This window comes from Heliangelus exortis, chromosome 8, assembly GCF_036169615.1.
Source record: "Heliangelus exortis chromosome 8, bHelExo1.hap1, whole genome shotgun sequence".
Classification (NCBI taxonomy): Eukaryota; Metazoa; Chordata; class Aves; order Apodiformes; family Trochilidae; genus Heliangelus; species Heliangelus exortis.
The window spans coordinates 15,330,253-15,352,661 of record NC_092429.1 but is presented as its reverse complement, the minus strand read 5'-3'; the positions used below and the strand labels follow the sequence as shown (position 1 = coordinate 15,352,661).

The following is a 22,409-nucleotide window of genomic DNA, read 5'->3' as shown; positions in this document are numbered from 1 at the left end:
AGATCACTCAGTTCTCAGAAACAGCCTAGGAAGTCTGTTTTTTTCTTTCCTTAATATTATCAGTGCTGCAAAGTTAGTCTCTTACCACAGCAAGCACTACTTCATGTTGTTCAGATCAGAGGAATTATTGTAGTCCTTTTTATGAATAGTCAATTCTAGTTCTCAGCAAGAGGTACAGACCTTTTGTTGGTTTTTTATTATTCTTTAACCTCTTACAGTATATGTGTACACTCCTGCTTGCACACTCAGACACTCGCACACCCTGAACACCCACGATTCTGCAGAAAGGAGCGGGACAGAGAGACCACAGTTCCCATGGGTCTCCCTTCATTCATTGCACTGTGAATTATAATATTCTTGCTGTTGCCAGAATTAAGAATCTCAATGAAAAATAATTTTGAAGCAGTGCTCTGTATGCTTGGCAAAAGCAATGCAGTTAAGTAGTTAAACAGATTCTTTACGAGTGTAAGAAAAAAACAATAACCAAACTGAAAAGACATTTTTAAAAGTAACTGACAACAAAGGTAATGACTGTGTTGTGATGTAGGCTCAGAATTGTGGTTTCTGAGCGTAGGGTTGCTTAAGGAAAAAAAAAAGTTTCTAAAAGCCATACTCAATTCAGTATTGTTTGTTTTACTTTTTTATTATTTAAATACACCATACTAGAGCAAATGTCTCTGAAAATATCACAAATAAAAGATTTTTCTTCATTCAGCAAATTAGAAGTAGCTGAAAATTTCTACACAGTAGCTGCTATGAGCCTGACTTTTTTTTTTCTTTGCCATGGGAAGTAGCAACATTAGGACAAAAACACTTACATGCATACATACATTGTATTTTACAGAGATACAATAAAAGTGTTTGTGATAGAATATCACAAAAGCCACATCTTTATCTCATGTTCATTTTGATTGAAACACATTTCCTTACAACACTTAAATATACAAAGAGCAAATAGAATGTTGTTAAGGTAAAACACAGGGTACACACTGGCCAGTGCCCTGCTAATTGTTAATGAGGGTAGAAAGCAGATTCCAATGCTTCGTTTAATTAGCTTCATTAGTCATCTTCCCCACCCTCCCCCCACCCACCTCCCCAAGATGTCCTCCGGTGGATCTTTTTTCATTTTCTCTACAGTCTCCCATTAGCCCAGGTTCATGGAGTCCTTAATGTTCATATTCAGTCATTTTAATACACCAATAAATGTGGGAAGGGCAATCAAGAATAAAGAAGGTGCAATGGTATGGAGCTGGCACTGATGCTAGCTACAAAGGTGACTTGTCTACTTGGAGACATGGGATCCATCTGTGATGAACAAAATTTGAGATGAAGGCACGCATTCTGCATTACTCTGACCCTTTAGCAGACCTGTAAGAAATAAAAATGGGTATCTTAGCTGGAATACTAAATTTGAGATAGGAAACTTCAACATGACAGCTTTTGTCTTTTCCTTATTCACTAATCTCTTTTTTATTAGATTACTTTCCAACTGTGACTTGATTAAGGCTTTCCACACTACCATTCATACTGCTAATGTTTCAACTTCAAATAGCAAAAAGCAAACATTTGTTGCAGTTTCACTACTAAAAAGAGCAGACGGGGGAAAAAAAAAAAAAAAAAAAAAAAAAGAGACAACAACAATAAATAAGTGCACTTTCTGGTAACAAATCATACAGCAAATAAGGTGTTTTTTCTGGGCCCCTTTTAAAAGGGAAGCAACATTATGCCATGCCTTTGAAGAAGGCAGTAATATGATCTTATAATTGGAAGAAACTGTGTGTAAAGCAAATAAGAAGTACAGCCAAATATCCTCCCAAGGCAACTTTAGTTAATATGCTGCATTGCACAAGAGCTAAATATAGATATTTCAGGATTTTTCCCCCACATTTAAAATTGCTCATCTGGTGTGTTAGTTAATGTTACATAAACATTTTAATATATGAAGTCAAACATGTGCTTTCACACTGGTGTTAATGAATTGTGATAATTAAAAGTGTCTAACTCAATAAAAATCTAAACTTTCATGGATAAAATAGAAATTATCATCCATAGTCTTCAAATACAATCTGTTTGCAATTACCGAAATGAAATAATATGTATTAGATTTTTATGGTTTTTAAATGACATTTTGCGCTTCCCAGGAAGTTCTTTTTTTCACCCTTTCTCTAAGTTACTAAAAGCCTGAGGTCTATTAGTAACTGCAACCCCCCACTTTCAAGCTAATTAAAGTAGTAGAGGCTTGGAGGTTTAATTCCCCAGAGCTGGAGCTCAGTGTGAGAAAGGTAATTTGTCTGTCCAGAACAAAGATTAGGGAGCAGCCAGCAAGCATATTTAATAAATGAGCATCAAATATCTTCTACTATGGACACAGACAACACCAATTATGTAACTACAAGGGAATTGTTGAGTGATGTGTAAACTAGAAGATTTTTAAGATCTTCTCTGAGAGATGTAATCTAACTCATACTTTATTTAAAAGTATAGAAGCTGCAGACAAGCGTGCGCTACAAGCATTGCCAACGGGTGGAAAATTTACACTATTAGTAGGTGGCAGTGCTGTTGCAAGTAAGAAATACTATGATATTATTAGCTACCAAACAAAAAAAAAGCTTCCTGTACCAGAAAAGCATAGACAATTCTTCACAATACAGCCCCTCCAAATGAAACAGCACACAGGACACCACAAACTAGAAGTGTGCATTCTGCAGCAAGCAATACCGAGTTCAGATAAACCAGGGTTTGGGTTTTTTTCAAACTACACAGCAAGTGATGGGAAGTTGTAATTTACACCTGTGAATTGCCTCAGGGAGGCAAGAGGCCAGAACAGCCAACACCATGGGCATTTGCCTCCTTAAAAAGAAAAGGGAGTTTTTAAACAAAGTTAGGTTGTGCAATCCTTTCAGCCTGCAACAAACACCAGTAGGAATTAACCTGTAGATGAAGACAGCAGTGTGGTTGTAACTGCCATCTTCACATACCCAAAAAAACCCATCTTCAGTGCTGAGAGTGTTTTAATCTCTTCAGATGAATAAAAAAACCCTGTGAATATTCTGCTATGTCTATAATCTCTAGTGGTACAATAACCTGGAGACTGATTGATCTTTAATGTTTAATAAAGAGTATCTGTTACAGGCAACTCTGTCATAGTGGAAGAACATTTTTAATTAGTGGCCCTAAAACACAACTTTCTGCAAAACATCTCTGCTGTAAAGATCTTCAGACTGTTAAAATTTAACATACAAAATATGATGCTTTTGGCACTTGCCCCTGTAGCTTCCAAAACTCCATCAACCTGACAAACCTATGAATTATCAACTTTTCTAGTCAACTTGTAATTCACCTTTCTGGGGTTCAGGTACTCTGCAATTCCCCTGGGAAAACTGCTGGGAGAACTTGTATTTTTTAGAGAGATTACATTAGAAAGAAAAAATACCCAAACTATAGCCTCTCTCTCTCCAATCTTCTCCCTTTTACCTCTTCATCTGCCCCACCACTGACGGCAGCAATGCAGTTAATAGTCGGTGACAGGAACTAATAAAAACCTGTTCTCAGTCCTTTTTCTGCATTCAGTTTCTAGCAGGCATCTGCAGTTGTGAGCTCTGCAAGCCCAATCCAATTTTACTTCTCTTTTCCATGTTCTATGTTCCTCATCATGTCTGGTGCTTTTATTGCACCTAAATCATTTTTATGTTTTGCTAAGGTATAGTAAGAAACTGATAAAGCTAAATGACAATTTAGACACCTATTTGAAGTTACATTAAACTTTACATTCGTAGAAGACAAGTGAATAAACCACTCTCTCTAAAAGGTAAACTTTCTACTGCAGTGTATAAAGATAAATGGGTTTACCTATATTTTGGAATGGGATATGTACAAATAAGCATTTAACAGATTCACTGCAAGCCAGTCTGTATTACAGATTTGGGTCATTAAAATTCACAACAGTGTAAATCTATGAATCTTTAACAGTATTTGTACTTCCTTGAGAAGAGGCTGCACATTCTCCTCCAATCTTAATTATCTTTGTTCTTCCTAACTATACAGGACTTTTGTACTCAACTCTCTCATCACCTCGATTGACAAATTAAGTAAATAAAAAAGGTCTGTGTTGTATTTTGATGTAATTACATTCACTGTGTAAGACTTCAAGGAATACTTAAAATTAATCAGTAAATTTAGGCAGAGGAAAAAAGCAAACACAGATATTGAAATGTAGCAACACATCAACGAAAAACAACAACAACAAAAAAAAATTAAATACCAGTTTGTATTTTCTTAGACATATTTCTCTAAGTAAAAACACTAAAAAATAAAAAAATATTCTGAACATTACAGAACAGATCAGCCTAGCATTTGTCCCAGATTTTTTTTAGTCTCCCAAATTCCTATTTTCAGATAAATGTTATTTTTTGTGATCCTTACAGACATTAATTAAGTTCCTATTGTAAATCTATAAAGAATTACCAACTGAAGTGTGCACTTTTTGTTTCATTGCAATAACTCAGTGCTGTGTGATTGCTTGGGTTAATGATGAAAAAGTCAAATACACTATCAGAGCTGATGGAAAAATCTATCACCAATCTGAAATTAAAATTCATCTGTGGTCAATAAGATTTAATATCCATGCAAGTGGCGCTGTAAAGAGTAAATGAATCAATGTCATCAATACATAATCAGTATGAAATATGATGTGAATAAAATTATGTGCAAGAGTCATACATTCACTCTTTTCTGGACCAGGGTGGAATGAACAGTCTCTTAACTCAAGGCTGACAGTAATTGTTACAAATTAGGCACAGCAGTTATCAAAATGCACTCACTTGCATAGCTTTAGGACTTATTAAGGAGATTAAAATAGATCTAAAACTATCTAGTTTCAGAGTTACAGGACAACTGTTGAGCAGAAATCTTTTTTCTTTTTCTTCTCTATATGATTTGTACAATCATTATTTACTCATTTAGCTAGAAACCAAGAGCTATCAACCACGAAGATATACCATCTCTAGTTGAGTTATTAGTGTTATGGAGTGATAAGAAAATAGCACTTTAGTTTTTAAATCTGAGTTATGACATTCAAACCAGACAAGAAAATCCTTCTCAAAGAGCAATCCAGCATGCTTCCTCAACTACTACTTTAGTATTAAAGTAAAATACATTCGTTTACTTCAGGAACCTTCTCTTCACAAGACATTTATTTCCATATTAAAGGATCTAATTTTCCTCCCACAGAAACTTGCTCCCTTGTAGCCCTTAGTTTCAAGATTATAAAACAAAATACTTCCCTCTTTGTTAAAGAGTTTATATTAGCATATGCGCTCCATTTCACTTTGTACATAAGGAGTTCAACAGCTGTACAGATGCACATGCCCAAACCAAAAGAAGCTGACTCACCCTGTACATCAGATTTTAAAGGTTAGTATTTTCTCCCCATAGCCCGTGCCTAAGTTATTTAAGGTAAGCTCAGTTACTTAAAGGTCTCCTTGCAGCAGTGGAGAATGTCCACTATTAGAATGAAAAGAAATTGATCTTCATTTAGCTCTAATAAAGCTTATTAGTAATTGTTGAGTATTCACCTTCTGGTCTGGCAGTAGTGGATTACTCTGAAGTGAATTCAAATGGCCATTGATGAGAGCTGTAGGTCTATCATGTTCACAAAATAAACTGCCATTGATGTAGTGAAACCGATCTCCGGGGACCAGGCGATTCCGGCAGGTAGAGCATGTAAAACACTGAAAAAGGGAAGAGACAGCAAGTGAAACTACAGCACAAATTAAGTATGCTGCAGGTTTGAAAATTACACTTCAGAGACTACAAGTACAGTTGAGATATGGAGCTGCTTGGTTTCCAGGACTTCCAAATAAGGCATCAGCCTTACCTGTTGGGACCATGCAGTACATAACTCAAGTATAGTTTTACCGATTACAAGGGAACAAAGCTACACACTAAGGGAAGCTTTTTAATATATACTCGTATTTCTAGTTACTGCTTTACATTTCATTCACAAGCAGATGCAGATTTGATACTAAAGAAGCACAGCAGTACTAATCAGATATTAAAAAAAATACATAGGAAAAAAACCCTTACCTTAAGATGATAGACGTTGCCCTGTGCCCTCATGACCAGCTCACTGGCAGGAATGGACTGTCCACAGGCACTGCAAGCACCACTATTTCCAAATAACCTGAAACAGAGGTGCTGATCATGAATAATTTAATACACAGGAGGCTCTAAGCATTTTTGCGCATCACTGCAATGGTTTATTACACAACTATTTTAGACTTCTGACCCCCATCTTCCAACTTGCTTATGTGTCATAATACAAAAAAGTATATTTTTGTGTATACAACTGGTAGCTTCATCCTACCCTGGATGTGGTTACACAGGATTTAATCAGAAATATTGACTTACACCTCTAGAAACACAAACGATTCTGTACTACGCACATTTTATCAGATTCCTGGGTTCATCATAAAAAAAAAAAAGATACAATTCATGACTGGAGTTTAAATGCATTGTGTCCTTGAAATTATATGAAGAACTCTTTTGTACTTTAATCATATCTTGAGATATGAGTCATCAAAAGGGTTAAGAGGATTTGATTGTATATCTAAGAAGACATCATGCTCAGTGTATTGAAACTCCAGTAAACCTCCATCAGTGCAGAGTTTCCATTAGAAACTCTCTGCTATCCAGGTTGATATATAATGTGTATGGGTTAACCTTTTCAATCATGGTGTCAACACTTTAGATTTGCCTCTGCTCATCTCTTTCATCCTAACCTTCTCTCTCTCTTGATAATGAAATGCTTGCTCCAACTTCCCTCTATCTGCTCCTGAGTCCACAATTTAGATTACTTCATCTCTGCTAGCAACAAACTGAATGAAATTTCGATTTGAGCAGAAAGTAATTTACCGGGATCTGGACCCATTTGTCATCATATCTCTCTGGGTGTTTGCTGTATCACTGCAGTTTTCCTATGCAATCAAATGAGACCACAACATCTGCCATTGGGGGGGGGGGGGGGGGGTGCACACAGTGGGGGGAGGGGGGGAATAGGCAGAAGAGTGGTGAAGAAAAATACATACATAATTCTTCAAATCCATTTAAAGGCACAATGCATCGATTCAAAACATAATACTATAATGATTATTGAGTTCTACTTTTAGAGGCTGAGTTAGCTAGAATTAGAAAACCTTTATTTGCTTTTGTGCACGTCCCTAATATACACAAATATTTATAAAGACTACCACAATCATTTTGCAGTAAAAAGGAAACTGAACTAGCTGGCAGGGCCACAGACCCACTTTTCTGCGCAATGTAAAACATAGTAATAGGATTTACAAATTAGCGTATTGGTGTCATAATAAATATTAATATTTGCATCTCCTTCCTGTCCAAATAAAGTCATAAAATTCTGTTTGTGTCAACCTAGGAGACGCATTACAACAAAATACCCGTAATCTGAATGATTGCAGCGTGCCTCTGTATAAAAATAATTGCTTTGAATTTTCAGAATCTGAGTTTGCAGAGGAGGCTTGTCATGTTCAAACTACTAATTTGCTGTCGCCACTTTATTGAAAATAGCCTGTAAGTTGTTATTAAATGTATCGACTGAACGACAGAGAGAGTAGTAAAACTGCCCCTTAAGATGGCTTTTAATAGGAAGCTGAGAAACAAATTTTGCAGCGGCATCGATTTGAAGAGTTCAATCAAAACTCCATTTCAAAACTAATTAGTCTGAGATCCACGACACATTGACACGTTCTTGCAGAACCACAGTGGTTACAAAGGGAAAGCTGAAGTAATACATTGTCAGGACCTCCAGCCAAAGGGACTGAACTGTCAGGAAACTAAGGGTCCATTATTAGGGCATCTTCTGCATCAGGACCAGTTCCGAACAGTTACATGATGTATTGAGGTTACTTCCTAAGCTTTATGATACACATTTTTCTTCCTCCATTGTTACCAGTAATGAAGTTGGCACATCAAAAAGGTGCTGGGGAAGCACAGAAAGAGGCAGCAGCAAGACAGTATTACACTTCTAAAGCAAAGATCCAAAAATCTAGAGAAAAGGGATGGCGACAAGGGCACTGCTGGGTATGGTAAGAGGTGGAGAGGCAAAGTCCTGCAGATGAACAGACAAGTGTTACTGGCCTGGGAGATTCTGAACCCAGCAAGCAGGCTCTCAGGGCCCCCAATACCACTGCACCACACAACTGAAAATACAGCTTTTGGAATACTTATCTCATTGCACTACCTGTCTTCATTAAGCATTCATCTATTATACAGTTCTCTCTGACTAGGAGTAGTCATACACCTTGAGTGTCTGTGAATTCTAATAAATGGAGCCAAACTAATCCAGAGGCTTTCCACATATCTTCAGTTTCCCCCAAGCGTGTTTCCAGAAAAATTCTGTTTGGGGAAGTTACTTCAGCTGCATCTTCCACTGATACTCCTAAAAACCACTTGCAAAATCAGAACACTTTTAGGCTGTTTGTTTTGCATTATTTAACAGGAAAATTAAACTTTTTTTTCCTTCTCTACTGTTACGTATGGCTTTTTTCTGTACTACCATTATCAAGAAAAAGGTTTTATCTTAAAAAAAAATAAAAATGTTACTCCTCCTTACCAGTAAAGGAAGACTTGCACAGTAGCTGTTCTTTACTGAAAAAGTTATTTCACATGGTTTCTGAGAGGCTGGAGAGCTAATTATCTAACCAGGGGGACTGTCCAGGACAGTATTTGATTTAAAAAGCTTGAGGCTTTAGGTGCTCAATTAAGTAGCTATCGGTCTCAGACTGGACTTTAATGGGCTCTTTTCTCTTTAACTGCAGCAATGGGTAGAGATACCCCAGGTCAGGCTAATTAAAGCCAGGGGACTCTTTAATTGTGATGACAGAATTGGTTTCAGTTTCCTCTCTGGGTCCTCAGTCCAAGAAGGTCATTAATATTTCAACATTGGGCAATGCAATCAATCACAAACATCAAGAGGTTCCCTATATGGACAAGGCAGCTCTTCTACACTTAGCATTTTACTGAGCCACCTTAAATTAACTACTGTGTGGTTCCAACACAGCATTCCCCACACCCCCAAACACTCCTATTTTCTTTTACTTTTTTTTTTTTTTTTTCCTTTTTTCAGAACTTTCAGAAGAGTGGGAATGAAGGCAGGAAGGCAGCAAGAAATCTTTCCAGCCCAAGTTTTCCTGCTTGAAATTCAGTATCAGCAGAAATACATCTCTAGCAACTTACACTACCAAAATAAGGTTCCAGTGGTTTCCAAAACTGTGGAGAGATTTAAGTGCTCTGACTCGTGCACAACACAGCACACATTTGTGCCCACCAATACATATATTTGCAATACATATATTTGCCCTACCAAAGACAAATGCACATCCAGATGTACTGATCCAGAAGTGATTAGTGTTTCTGTACATTCCCTATATTAATCTAAATTCTGCACCAGCTATATTAAATTTAACAAAGAAAAGCAATACAGAAATTATGCCTGGAGCCAAGTCCATTAAAGGTGCTTCAGAATAACTAGAGACCAAGCACCTTAAAAGCACCAGAAGCTATTGATACTTAAAAGGGGGGCTGTGCATAATGGCAAGTGCTGCATTAGAGAAGGGGAAGAAGGAAAAAAAAACCAAAAAACAAAAAACAAAAAAACCAAAAAAATACAGCCAAATTACGCTTGGTTAATTCAGAGTAACAGATCTGCCCCCAAGTGAATTGGAGGCCTTGAATTAATTCTGTTATGACAAATCAAGATAAACGTTCCCCCTAAATTGCATGCGATTTAATTAATTTTTGAGATCCTGGTTTTTTTTTTTTTTCCTAGCTAATAGTTCACATGCTCCTGTGCTGTCATTGTGCTTGAGTGGGCAGACTTCAAAGTGATATTAAATAACCAACTATTAGATTTACCTAGCACGTCCTATTGGAAAAGTGCCATTTAATTACCTAGCCTGTTCAATTAAAGGGACAGCATTCCCTGAATATAGCAGCTTGCCGCTGATTACCAGGGAAATGAACCCGCTGCCTGGCGGCCCCCTCCCCGCCGCAGACTGCGACTGGGGGCGACCCGGGTGCCCCCGGCCCGGCTCAACCCCAACCCCACGGTGGAGGGGCCGGGGGGGCTGCGCCCACGCCGCGCTGCCAGAAGCGGGCGCCCGGGGAGGTGCCGCGGGCGCAGCCCCTTTAAGACGCGCCTGGGCAGCCTCCCCCCGCTCCCCCTTCCCCACCACTCCCTGCTCTCTCTTAGAGGCCAATTTTGTTAATTAAATGTTTTGTTTGCGACGCGGTTCTCATTCATTTCGGACACGTCATTCCGAGCAGATCTAAGCCAGGGACCAGATCTCATTAGATAAAACCTATCAGAACTAAGAGAAAATGGAGGAGACACTAATTAAAGCTTTTAATTGTGCGGATTCGCTGCCACGCTGCTGCTTTATCTGGCATCTTAAGGTTGGGAGGGCTGCGCTCCGCTCCCCTCCCTTGCCAGCGCGCTGCTGGCGGTGGGGAGGGAGGGGATAGGACCGGGGTTTCGCCTCCCTCTCTTTTCCCAGGAACCTTGCTTTCCATGCAAGCTGCTGCTATAGCTCCACGGCTAATTTGCTGGTTTCTTTCGCGGGGGGAGGGGTGGGGTGGGGTGGGGGTGGTGGAGAGGGGAGTGTTGTGTTGTTTAAACATCAACAAAAAAAACCCCAAACCGCACAGTCTCAGACGGTTAAAAAAACTCATTAATAAATGGCCCCGTGGTCCTGGCCCGGAGCAGTCAAGTCCCTTTCACCTGGCGCCTGCCGGGCTGATCAATCCTCTTTCTCGTTTTGTTAGTGGTGCCCCTGCGTCTCCGATTAAGAACTGTGCCCCTGGTTCTTGCCTGGGGAAGGGAATGTGCCGCCGCAGAAGCCCAGAAGAAAATTAAGCGGGGGAAGCATAGCAGAGGGGAACCGGAGAGACTCGCTGCCAAATGGGTGGCATCGCCTCCACAACCAAATGAGCCTATTTCAAGCAATAAAAGGGCAAGGGTCTCGGTCATGCCGGCGGGACCCACGTGGAAGCCTACGAAGCCCATTTCCGGCAGAAAAGCTTGAAGTTCACTAAGCCCTGGCAGGGCCTGTCCGTCCTACCCCACCTTGAGCGTACAGTGTCCAGTTCAAGTTTCAGCAAGCATCTGTCAGAGTTATTTTTGCAAGTCAAATTACACAGATCTAAAGAGAAGTCAGGCGATAGAACAAGGAGATCAATTCAAACCCCTCATCTGATAAAGCATCCTATTCATAATCGCCTACATTAAAATAAACGAGTATTAATTTTTGGCAACACAAAACCAGAGAACTGCGATAAGCCTGCCTGAACTTGCCTCTGGGATGCAGTGGACGCATCTTCTCTTTTTAATTAGTAGTAATCAGACATGAGGGTTTGTTTGATGGTGCTGGTCGAGTGATGAATCTGTACTATTCAGTGCATCTTAACAGTAGTGTCAATTTTTCCACTTCAAACGAGACTTTCCCTAACACCGTTCTGCTCTATTTAATTACAATTCTGCCAGGCTTAGGCTTGTTGCTTAGGATGATGACCGAAAAGCACCATTAAACCTCCCCATGTGCTGATTTCCTAGCACTTCTCTCTAAAAATACACCCAAAAGTAGTGAAGCTAAGGCTTCAACTCCTCAAAGATACCAAGGGTGGCATTTCATCTACTTCACTGATTGAGGATGCAGCCACACATCAGGACAGTGGCTGCACTATCAGAGTAACCAAGTCTTACCTCCATCCTTTCAGACTAAGGAGGTCTCCCATGCATGTGACCACATTCAGTATGGTCCTGATCCTCTCAAACAGAAGTCAAATTTTACAGTATAAGCAAACTTTTAATGTTTGGTGGCTGATTTTTTTTTCCCAGGAAGGGAAAAGTAAAAAAAAAGTGTAACTTTTTGGCCATCAGGGAGGAGAAAGGCCTGGGTTAACTCTTGACATTTACTGGAAACAAGAAGCCAGAAGCATTTAAACAGAATACAATTTGTTTTAACTAAGCATTTCTGTTATGCCGGGAAGGTATGGGGCTTTTTTGTTGTTTTTTTTAATTACTGAATGTTGAAATAGAACACCTCCTTGAAGCATTCATGTGCATCAGTCTATCAAACCATTTACTCAAATTAAATGTGTAATCCTTCAAAATGCCTCCTTTTAAATTAATGAGTTTAAGTAGCTTGAGTTCACCTGAAAAGATCATACGGGCACCTGACCTCATGAATTCTTTCTATTAATTATATTGGGAACTGGTCGGAAGGGATACTCTGCGTAATCTTACTGTACCCCAACAGATGCAAGATTAATATGGCTTAGTTTCCCCTACCCAAATCTAAGGCATTTAAAGTGAACAGCTTCAAAAAAAGAAAGGAGTAAGAAATAAAGGGCAAGAACATATAGCTCCTCTGCTGTTCCTGTCCCCTGCATTTTCTACACTGGAAGTTAAGTAAAACGTTGGTTCAGAGCTTCTCCCTAACAAAGCAAAGACAAACATGATACCACTGTTTTTTGCTATAAGTAGAATCCCTGGCCCTCCAACTGATGGTTAATCAGCTCTTTCACAAGGAGAACAGAGAATGAGTCATTCTGTTTCCACTCAAAGGAGTTTAAAGGTGCTTATGTAAATATCATAATTAATCAGATACTAAAGGCAGGCCTTTCATTATTTAGCACCTCTGCCACAGCCTTATTTAAGCCCTACGATTTTAACATTTACCGTTCAGATACGCACACTTCTCCTTCAACACTACAACAAAGCAGATTAATTTAGCCTCTCTGATTGCTGTTTATTTTTAGTTAGAACTTGTTTTGTGCTGACAAACCACTTTAAAGTTACAGTCGTCGTTCCGCCCCCCAACTCTTCCCTCCACTTGGCAGTCGCAAGAGCGCCCTGGGCTAGGCGCTAACATCCGTCTCTGCACCCGCACGTCTCCCCGCTCCTAATGAAGGAGCGATTCTGAGCCAGCCCACCCCTCTGCCCCACGGGCACCCACCTTGATAAATAAAGGAAAAAAAAAGGGGGGGGGGGGGGGGGGGGCGGAGAGGTAAAGAAAGGGTGAAAAAAAAAAAAGAAAAAAAAAGGTAGGGAGGGACAGCGGTCCCCGCCAGCGCAGCCGCTACCTTACCTGATGTAGTCGTTTCTGCAAAGGATCATTCCGCTCTTGGTGTAGCAGGAGGTGCCGATGTCCCCCAGCTGGGCCTGGCAGCAGGAGCACTTGAGGCAGCGGCTGTGCCAGTAGCTGTCCATGGCGTAGAGCAGGAAGCGGTCGGCGATCTTCCCCCCGCAGCCAGCGCACCTCTTCCACGAGAGGGAGCCCGCCGTCACCGGGGGCGGCTGCGAGCTGCCGCCGGGGTTCACCATGGCCTGCGCGGAGAGAGGGGCGGAGGCGGGTCAGGGCCGGGCCGGACCGACGGCGAGGTGCCCCCGCCCGCCCCCCGCGGTCAGCGCCGGGCCGGGGCCGCGGGCGGGGAACGGCGGGCCCGGGGGGCAAAGCGAGCGCGCCCCGCCGCCCCCCCGCTCCGGGCTTGTGCAGCTGCAGCACACAAGTCAGGAACAGTCCCGGGGTTTGTTTTGCTTATGAAAAAAAAAAAAAGTGTGTGAAGAGTGAAAAAAAAAAAAAAAAAAAAAAAAAAAGTTGTGAAACTGGTTTTTCAGTCCAGGAGAGAATCTGCAGGCTCGGGGCGGCAACGAGGGGCTCGGGACCCGCCGGCCAGAGCTCAGGATTTTTTTAATCTTTTTTCGTTTATTTTGGAGAAATAAAACCAGCCAGAGAAAACACTCCAGACTGAGGACACTGGCCCGAATAATAGATCATTGAACTTTAGGACGCCTGTTAACTTCCTACACAAACATACTCAACTTTTGTCTCGCTAATCTGCCCTTGATCAGCAGTTTAAATGCTAAAGCTTTGTTACTCAGTAGGAGAAGAAAAAAAAAAGAAAAAAAAAAAAAAAAAGAAAAAAGTTTACTGACCATAGGAAAGCAGCAGAAAAGAGAAACGCACCGCTCCGGCTGGAGTTGCTCTGGCCGCCCCCAAAACTGCTACTAAAGGCATTTTTCACTTTCTAATAAATGCTTCATGCAAGCAGGACAACTGAGAGATAATATAGGAATCAATTTATAAAGCTTACTCTAAACCGATTAATTTGTTGCCTTCAATCCAGAGTCCAATAAACTCCCGGTGTTCCTCTAGTCACTTATACTATAAAAAGATCAAGTTATTTACTGCCAATTAAGCAGCATGTTTTGTCTTTGTCCTTTGTAAGCCGTATGTGCTCATGCCGAGGCATCTGGCTATCTGCTAAGGACCTTCAGGCTGATACCTCCAGAGCAGCGAGGACGAACTTTTCCTGCCACTGGCCCAACTCGGCAGCAGGAGGAGAACTCAGGCCGATTTTAAACACACATTTCCTCAGAAAGAGTACCTGGAGGTATGTCCAGTGACCGCACAATAAACCAGAAGAACTGCACCAATTAAGCTGTAACAAAAACCCCGAGACTTTGGAAAGAAAACCACTCTAAAAGCCATTAGCATTGCATTTATCAGAACGCATCATATACCTTTATGTAAATTGATTTCTGATGCATTTGTTCAAGGAATTGCCTTTTGTTACAGTTTCCAGATACAGCCTAAATGAATCTGCATTTCCTGCTCCGAGTCTTTAAACCGTTTCTCCTATGCTTTAAATCACTTCGTATTTCTTAAAAGAAAGAAAAAGACTCCATGCCACCACCTTAGCCTGTCTTTGTCGAAGGCAAATATATATATATAAATATAAAATGGGAAACGTTACACTGAGAAAACCATCCAGTAACCCCATTAAGCTAAAGCTCTTAAGGACAAGCAATACCTTAATGCTGATTAAATCTAAAAAGATGAATCAAGAGGACTGACCAGAAAGTGACTCCCTTGATAACTAAGGACGGGCCCTCATCAAGTTTCATTTAGAGTTGGGGGGAGAAAAGCTTTTAACTTAAATAGGCTTACTCTAGTAATTACACAGCCAAGCAATTTAGGTCCTGGGATAGGAGTCAGTGAAATAGAAAGCAGAGCTGGAAGCTAGAGGCAAAATACCCCCCCACCCCCCACCCCCTTTAACAGCGTCTCTGGTGTTTTTTTAATGGAGACCAAGGGAGGGACAGGCGGAGAGCTGGCAATTTGTAGTACAAAAATGGATGCTTAATTCATGTCTTGGTTTTAATTAGGTGATTCACCGGATTTCTCCTGGATTGAAACAAAAGACCGTGTGGGGGGCAGGAAGGGAACTAGAGAGGAGAGAAATAGAGAGCTCACTTTGATCTTTTCTGCCACTGTTTCAGAATAGTGTTTACTACGGGGAAAGCGGGTGCCCCAGCCCCCCCTCCCCGTCCTTTCCCCCCACACTCCCGTCCTCTCCATTCACAGTCAAGGCAGGCAGAGCCCTTTCCCGGCGGCAGCTGGAAAGGGGGCAAAGGAAAGCCGCCCGGAGTAGGGGCCGCCGCCAGGCTTTGTACGCGGGGGCCGCGACAATGCCCGGGGCCCGCGGCTCCCCCGCACCCCGCTCCGCGCCGCGGCGGCAGCGCGGGACGGCGGCGGGGCAGGGGCGCGGGCATGCAACCGCACGCACGTACGCTGGAAAATAAGGGGTAATTACCGGCACTTCTTACCTGCTTCCCCTCTATATTGCAAAAGGCCGGGGAACAACGTCGCTCGGAGCGCCTGAGGAGGTCTCCTTGCAAAGAAACAAACACAGCGCTCGCCCTCTCTTTGGCTTGCGGGAGCGCTGGAGGCAGCCCGCCGCCCGGTAAGGGGCAGCCCAGGCTGGAAAAATAGGTATTTCTGAGAGGCGTCTGCCTGGGTCCTTCCTCCAGCTCCCGCTTCCCTGGAGGGGAGCTGCAGAGCTCAGTCCCTGCCGCTGAGCTGCACACGCAGGGCGCCGCCGCCGCTCGCTGCTGCAATCGCCGGGTAAGTTTGGCAATGTGGCTTCACTTTGCAACGCTTCACCCCCCCCGGCCCCCCCACCTCCGCCCCCTTCGCTGGGCTGTGGCGGCTCCCGAGCCTCCCGCGGCGTGGAGCTGGCCGGCCGCGGCCCGCCGAAGCGCCTCAGAGAAGAGGGCGAGAACCGGCGAGTTTGAGAGGGGCCGGGCGCGGAGCTGCTGCCGGGGATCCTGCGGCGGCGGCGGCGCTGGCAGGACGCGGGAGGAGGCCCCTCTGCCTGCCTGAGCGTGTGTGTGTGAGTGCGTGTGTCCCTGTGTGCGTGTGTGTGTGCGTGTGTGTGTGCGTATGTGTGTGTGTGTGTCCGTGTGCTCCCCGCTGCCCCTCACACATGTGTTACTGACAGAGCAGAATCCCAACTACACTCCGGCTCGGCTCCGCCGTCAGCCCGCCGCAGCCAATCCGCCCCCGGCTTGTTCAGGCGGAATAATAAAACCTGCCAATCCCCGAGAAGACAAAGGAATGAGTGAAAGGGGAGGAAAAAAAAATGAGAGAAAGGGAGGGGGCGATGAGGAGGAGGAGGGGAATAGAGAGGAAGGAGGGAGTCAGGTGGGCAGCGGTGCCCGCACCGCCCGCTCGGGCGCTGAGGAGAGGCGCGCGCGCGCGGCCGTTAGGGCGCCGCCCGCCCCGCTCCGCTCCGGGCCACCAGTTGAGAAACTTGGCGGCAAGGGGCCGTCGGGACTGCCCCCGAGCCGGCCGCCGCCCAGGACAGGCCCTCTGCGCCCTGAAAATCGCCTTCCGTCAGAGCCCTTCCCTGGTGCTGAGCGCTACCCCGCCGCCGCAGCCCCGGGCGGCGATCGTCGCCGCCCTCCTGGCGCCCCCCGGTGCCTGCGGCCACGTCCAGCCCCCGGGCCCGTGCAGCCCCCTCCTCAGGGCAGGCTGGCGGGGCAGGCGGTCCCGTGCTGGAGTGGGAAGGTGACCGTGAGGGACGTGCCCGGCTCGTCCCTCGGGTGGAGGGGGACTTCTAAAAATTCCCCCGGTGAAACCTTCGGGGCGCTGTGCTGAGGAATCCGGATACGGCCCGCTATTCTTAGCACCCTGTGAAGGTTTAAAAGGGTTAAACTGCCGCAATTGGCTGGCAGTTAGCTGTGCGGCTTGTCATTTGAGAAGACAACTGCATTTCTGAGGAGGAACCTTCACGATGATAGCAAATCGGAATAAGTAACATTCAGTAGAGGCACTTAAAATTGGAAGAAAACACCACATACTAATTGCATATTTTTGAGGCCTAAGTGCAACACACACAATAAGCAGAAGTACAGCAACATATAGCTAAAAAAGACCCTCGGAATAATAGATGTATGTAAAAATGAACCGTAATTAGTGGATATTGTCCTAGTGAACAGCAAGCGCCGAGGATTTGCCCAACTGGTAGCACAGGCTGTTGCCTGGTGTTGTCTGGTACTGGGCATACTCAAGGCTCTGTCACACAGCATATGCTTACGTGCTTCAGCGAGCAAACCTTGGCTAAAGAGTCAAATTATACATTTCCAGGACCTATGAAAGAACAGAAAAACTTTACAATACGAGTTTCTCGGTTCCAGGCTGCTGACGTAAGGATCAGGCAATGCAGCGCGGTCAGCGGGGCTGGCTGGGCTGCAGTGAGGAGGGCAGCGGCCCTGTGTGTGCACAGCCTGACACTGACCTGCACCACAGGAGAGGGCAGGACAGGTCCTAGCACCGCTCGGGGGGTACAGTTAATTGCTGTTGTCAAATAAATATTTAGTGAATGGCAGTGTGACTGAATTACAAGTTTGCGTGAGTCCACCGTCTCTCTGTCGTCCAAGCAAGAAAGTATTTTAAATTTGTTCCCGCTGGCGGCAAAGGTAGAAGGGGTACCCGCACAGGTACAGGAAACTGCCCGTGGGAGCACTTAATTTCAAATATGTGCATCGGTACAAAAAGGCAAACAGAATTCCCTCTGAGGGGCCGACTGGTAAATCTGGTCTCAGGAATCAGAGCCCAGGTGTACTTTAACCACATCGCCACCTGTGGGCCTCCTCCATATCTGCATCCCTGGCCTTAGCTGGACCACGGAGACCCGTGCCCAATAAATTTAAGGAAAAAATGTCAAGACAGGAAAAATGTTATGGGAAAACATAGGATACTGTAGATGTATTTTGTTTCTAATTATGTAAAAAATAAAATATTGACATTTGAATGGCACCAGAGGTATGATTTTAATGCGGTAGAGATGTCTATTTCTGTCTTTCCACATAGACTGGGATATGTTTAGAGTTCAGAGTCCCAGTTCAGACTGGGAGCTCATGGAAAGTTTCCACAGGGGAAGGGGATAGAGGACCAGTGTTGTGGTTGAAAGTAAATCTTTTTTTTTTTTTTTTGCATAGGTCTATGAAATATATCATCTGGATGTAATCTCCATGTACATACTACATTTGAACATACTCAGCAGTTTCAGATTTGTTATTCAGGATCTGGTACAATTTAAAATACATAAAGTAGCAAGGCATGCTACAGATAATCAACAGTCACTATTATTCTAGCTTTGTGACAAATAAGAGCACAAGAATAGAACAAATGCCAGGCTAAAATAAAGCCTAAGTTGCCTAATTATGTAAGCCTGTAATGGCTGGAAGGTACCAAGCTCAGACTCTGGAGGAGCCATCAGGACCTCTCCTTATTGGAAAAGATACTCTACCAAGAAATTCTGCCATAGGCACTAAAATGTTTACTAGTCTTACAACTGATAGTGATAGGAAAAAATGGGAATTAACTTCTCAAGGAGCAGAGTTTCAAATGGCTTAATGATGTTTTCCAAATACCATTACAATGTTCATATCTTTTTCTGGAATCCGATCTTCACTAATTTTTGTAATTAATTTTAACGGAGGAAACCTTAACTGAGAGCATTTTGCAGAGCGATATTTTTCTAATTTTTCTTTTGTGCAGCATCTGCTGTTGCTGTGCTGTCATCTTCGTTATGTTTTTCATTGTCTATGTGCCATAATGTAATTAGTTAGTTCAACATCATCTGTGCTATTAGATGAGATGTTTCTATGGTAAGTTAACATAGTTCTGTGTAATTGGTAGATTTCAGCAGTAGGCATGAATGTATCCATCAACTTTAGGTCGATTTGAGTCCGCAAGATTTAAATTCACTTGGCATACGTTATCCTTGAAGACTGTTAATTTTGGCTGAATGGATAAAAAAACACAATGCAGAAGAAAAATCTGGCTGCTTATATCGCAGTACTGTTGGAGTCAGGGAAAGGAAAGCATAAAATTGCTGGCTTAGTAGTTGCAATCTGAATGTCTGGAAAATGTTACAGCCTGTGATCCAAATCAGTTTCAAACTTAGGCATGCCCCTAAGACAGCAGGTAGTCCAGAATTCAAAAGGGTTATCTTCCAATTCATGAGAGGGGGCTTGGTTCTCTCCCTAAATACTGCACTCCTGTGAGACCTTGCCTCTTCCTTTTCTCGTCAGAGAGAAATGTTGAGGCTGCTGCTTTGTCTTCAGATCTTCCATACTGCACTTTGCTACTGTGCTGACACCCGTGTGTCTTGCGAGCTGCACCTTTTGAACAAACAAGTTTTAGAACAATCCCACTGACCCCAGTATCTCTGGAAACAGGGATGAAAAATCAACAGCCATTTTTTACCTCAAAGCAATGCATCCTTCTACTTGCATGGCATCTTCTGCTTTAGGGACTCAAACAAATAAAAAATGTGACTGGATTAAGTATTTAAGTCAGATATCCAATGATACAGGAGAGTATGCATCCTGTCAGAAGCTGGGAAGAATTCTGGATGGCTTTACTCTTGGTGTTCTTTTCCAAGGAGTAGACTGTACTGTTTGCCCCAAAGAGCAAGATAATTCACTTTTAGAAATATGTGTATAGATTTTGACTTGCTTATAAATACATGAGTAACTTTATTTACAGGAACCCAGGATGATAGAAGGTAATTAGTAAGCATGGTTCGCTTAGGTAAGGGCTTGCAAGAGTCTTTTATCATCACTGTATCCATAACTTAGGACAGAAGCCAAATAATATAAATGTCAGTAATTATAGATATATATTTATATTAACAATGAAGTCCACTTTAGGAAGAGCTAAGGCTATATTTGTAATGACCTCATATGGCTAAAATTACGTTCGCTAAATTGTCCCATGCACATTCCTGCTGGAGAATTGATGTATTACCACAAGCCATCAGAAACAGAAAGTCCTGGAAGTGAGTTCTGTGACTAAAGTCAAAGACATCAGAGTTAGTAATTATATGTTATTTATGCTTTAAATTAAGTCTCTATAGGACACTAGAATATGCATATGTAATAAGTCCACTATATGAAACTATCTTACAATTGGAAAAGCTATATGAATTTTGAAAAAGGGCTTTACATTCCACAATCTATTAATAAACCAAAGCACACTTTAAGAAAATCAGTTAAAATTATTTTTATATTCTAAACATATCCTGAAAATTGATTTTTTTGTGATGACATCTGTAGAGTGATATTTTGTCACAAATATAAACACGAATAGAGTATTTTTATGATTCATATGTCACCATCTTTAACAAGAAAAAAGTAAACTCTTGACAAATACTTAAAAATATAAATTCATATGGGACTTACCCTTTCAAGTAAAAAAATGTTTTATTCACAGCTACTTTTACAGAACTTGCATTAACATGTTGCCTCTGTTTACTGGTCACCATAACACGTGGTCAGATTAGAGAATGGGACAGCACAATTTTGCACTCTTTGAAGGCCCAAATTGTAGCCAAAGTAGCCACTGAGCTACTTTAAATTTACAGAACAGAAAAGATCAACTGGAAAGGTATTTAAAACAAAAAATTAAGAATTACTAACTCAGCTGACCAAAATGCTTTTCCCAAATGCAGAGGTACATGTTCATAACACCATCATCTATGCTTCTGAGAATACATGGTATTTTATAACATGTTTTTGTTAAATCGCTGCCACTTCTTTTCAGTCAGAATTCACTTCAAAAATTTCCGCAGAGAAAGCAAGCTTGTCTTCCCTCTGAGATAAGAAATAATTGAAACATATTAAATGTTTTCTACTCAGAGATGACTATTCTTTTTTCCTGTAGCCATTTATAAAATTTTCTTTGTCAAAGGAGCATTTTTTGAAGGACGGATCTGCACTTTGGTACAATTTCAGAAAACAGTCCTGTGCAGAATTTAGTAAAAACAATGTTCTGGAATAGTGTGTTACAATGAAAACTTAAAGCGAGCCTGTATTATTTAACTACTTAGCAAAGTAAGCTTAAGTATGCAGAAGAAATTAGTATTATGCCCAAGTGAATAAACAGCATGTTTAATATTTTTATGATGGTGTGGTCCACACGTAATGCCTTTATAATTGCATTGAAATTATTTTCAAAGATGTGTGTCCAGCAGCAAATCCTATGTCATTAGAATTCCTGCCTGTTATGAGTGTATCCAGGAAGTGAGTTATTTACTCTAACTCATTGCTGTGGAGGAGCACATCTGATATCCTTGTGAAGTTCCCAGCACCTCTGAACAATGCTGTAATTTACAGAGAGGTCCGTGACTATTGGTTCCACCTATTTTGCACCTATCCACAGACAAGACCCTTGGGATACCAGGCTTGGGCCAGAGTGAAGCAACGGAGGAACATTTGCTTGATCTGTTTTCTCTGTAAGTCTTCAGGGCAAGCCCACTACATTGAGTTTCAACAGATTTTGTTGCACTGATATGGGTGTGATATATTGACATCATTGGGGTGAAGGCACAGTTTCAGCTAATGCATGTAGGTGTCAGAGGTGACTGTCTCTGATAGAAATTTGACATTAGCCATTGTTTCAGAGAGGGAAAGGAAGGTACAAACTGAGAACTAAAACATGCATCTTACAGGGATCTGCTGTTGAAGTTGTCTTTTTAATTTAAGGGCTAATGGCACAGGATGAGAAAATGGAGGGCTACAAAAATAGAGGAAAAGCAGCCTGGTGACTTGTGTCTGCCAGGAATGCCTCTATCATATTTGATTTGAAATTTACATAGATGCCTGTAGTTATGACACAACTGTCACTCTAAGTTCACTTAACTGGACACTAAACAATAGTGATAAACAATCAGAATGACAGTTCTTCTATTCTGCAGTGAGGTTCTTCATATCTCCATTCTGCAACATTCCTTCTGTTTTGTTCCACCAGACAAATGTGCTTCTCTTATTATGATTTCTCTGTTTGACTCGGCACAGCCTTGCTTTCAGAAGAGTTTCTAAGCTTTCTATTCAGTTTTTTAGTCACACCATTTATCAAAGCAAGGGTTTCTTAGTAACAGTTTTCAATATTAACTCTTTAATAGTTTCTTTTCTGATGCAAGCCATTATTCTAAACCATTTTCTTGCATAAGAATATTACATTGTTTTTCATATAAAAATA

General features: G+C 42.1%; 1 protein-coding gene across 1 annotated transcript; it reads right to left on the bottom strand.

The window, feature by feature from the left end:
• Nucleotides 1-624: 624 nt before the first annotated feature.
• Nucleotides 625-16,517, bottom strand: LMO4 (LIM domain only 4). Its single transcript, XM_071750616.1, has 5 exons — nt 15,686-16,517; nt 13,164-13,402; nt 6,085-6,181; nt 5,574-5,729; nt 625-1,368 (listed from the first exon to the last, which is right to left on the bottom strand). The coding sequence occupies exons 2-5, from the start codon at nt 13,397-13,399 to the stop codon at nt 1,360-1,362; spliced, it is 498 nt and encodes a 165-aa protein (XP_071606717.1). The 5' UTR covers nt 13,400-13,402; nt 15,686-16,517; the 3' UTR covers nt 625-1,359.
• Nucleotides 16,518-22,409: the final 5,892 nt, after the last annotated feature.

Bases quoted from the DNA above. Each gene is read 5' to 3' on its own strand.
- LMO4 (XM_071750616.1), bottom strand. From the start codon at position 13,399: ATGGTGAACCCCGGCGGCAGCTCGCAGCCGCCCCCGGTGACGGCGGGC. The intron at 6,182-13,163 runs GTAAGGTAGCGG...CCTCTGTTTCAG, and splicing joins TGCAGAAACGACTACATCAG to GTTATTTGGAAATAGTGGTG. The intron at 5,730-6,084 runs GTAAGGGTTTTT...TCCCTTTTTCAG, and splicing joins GCAACGTCTATCATCTTAAG to TGTTTTACATGCTCTACCTG.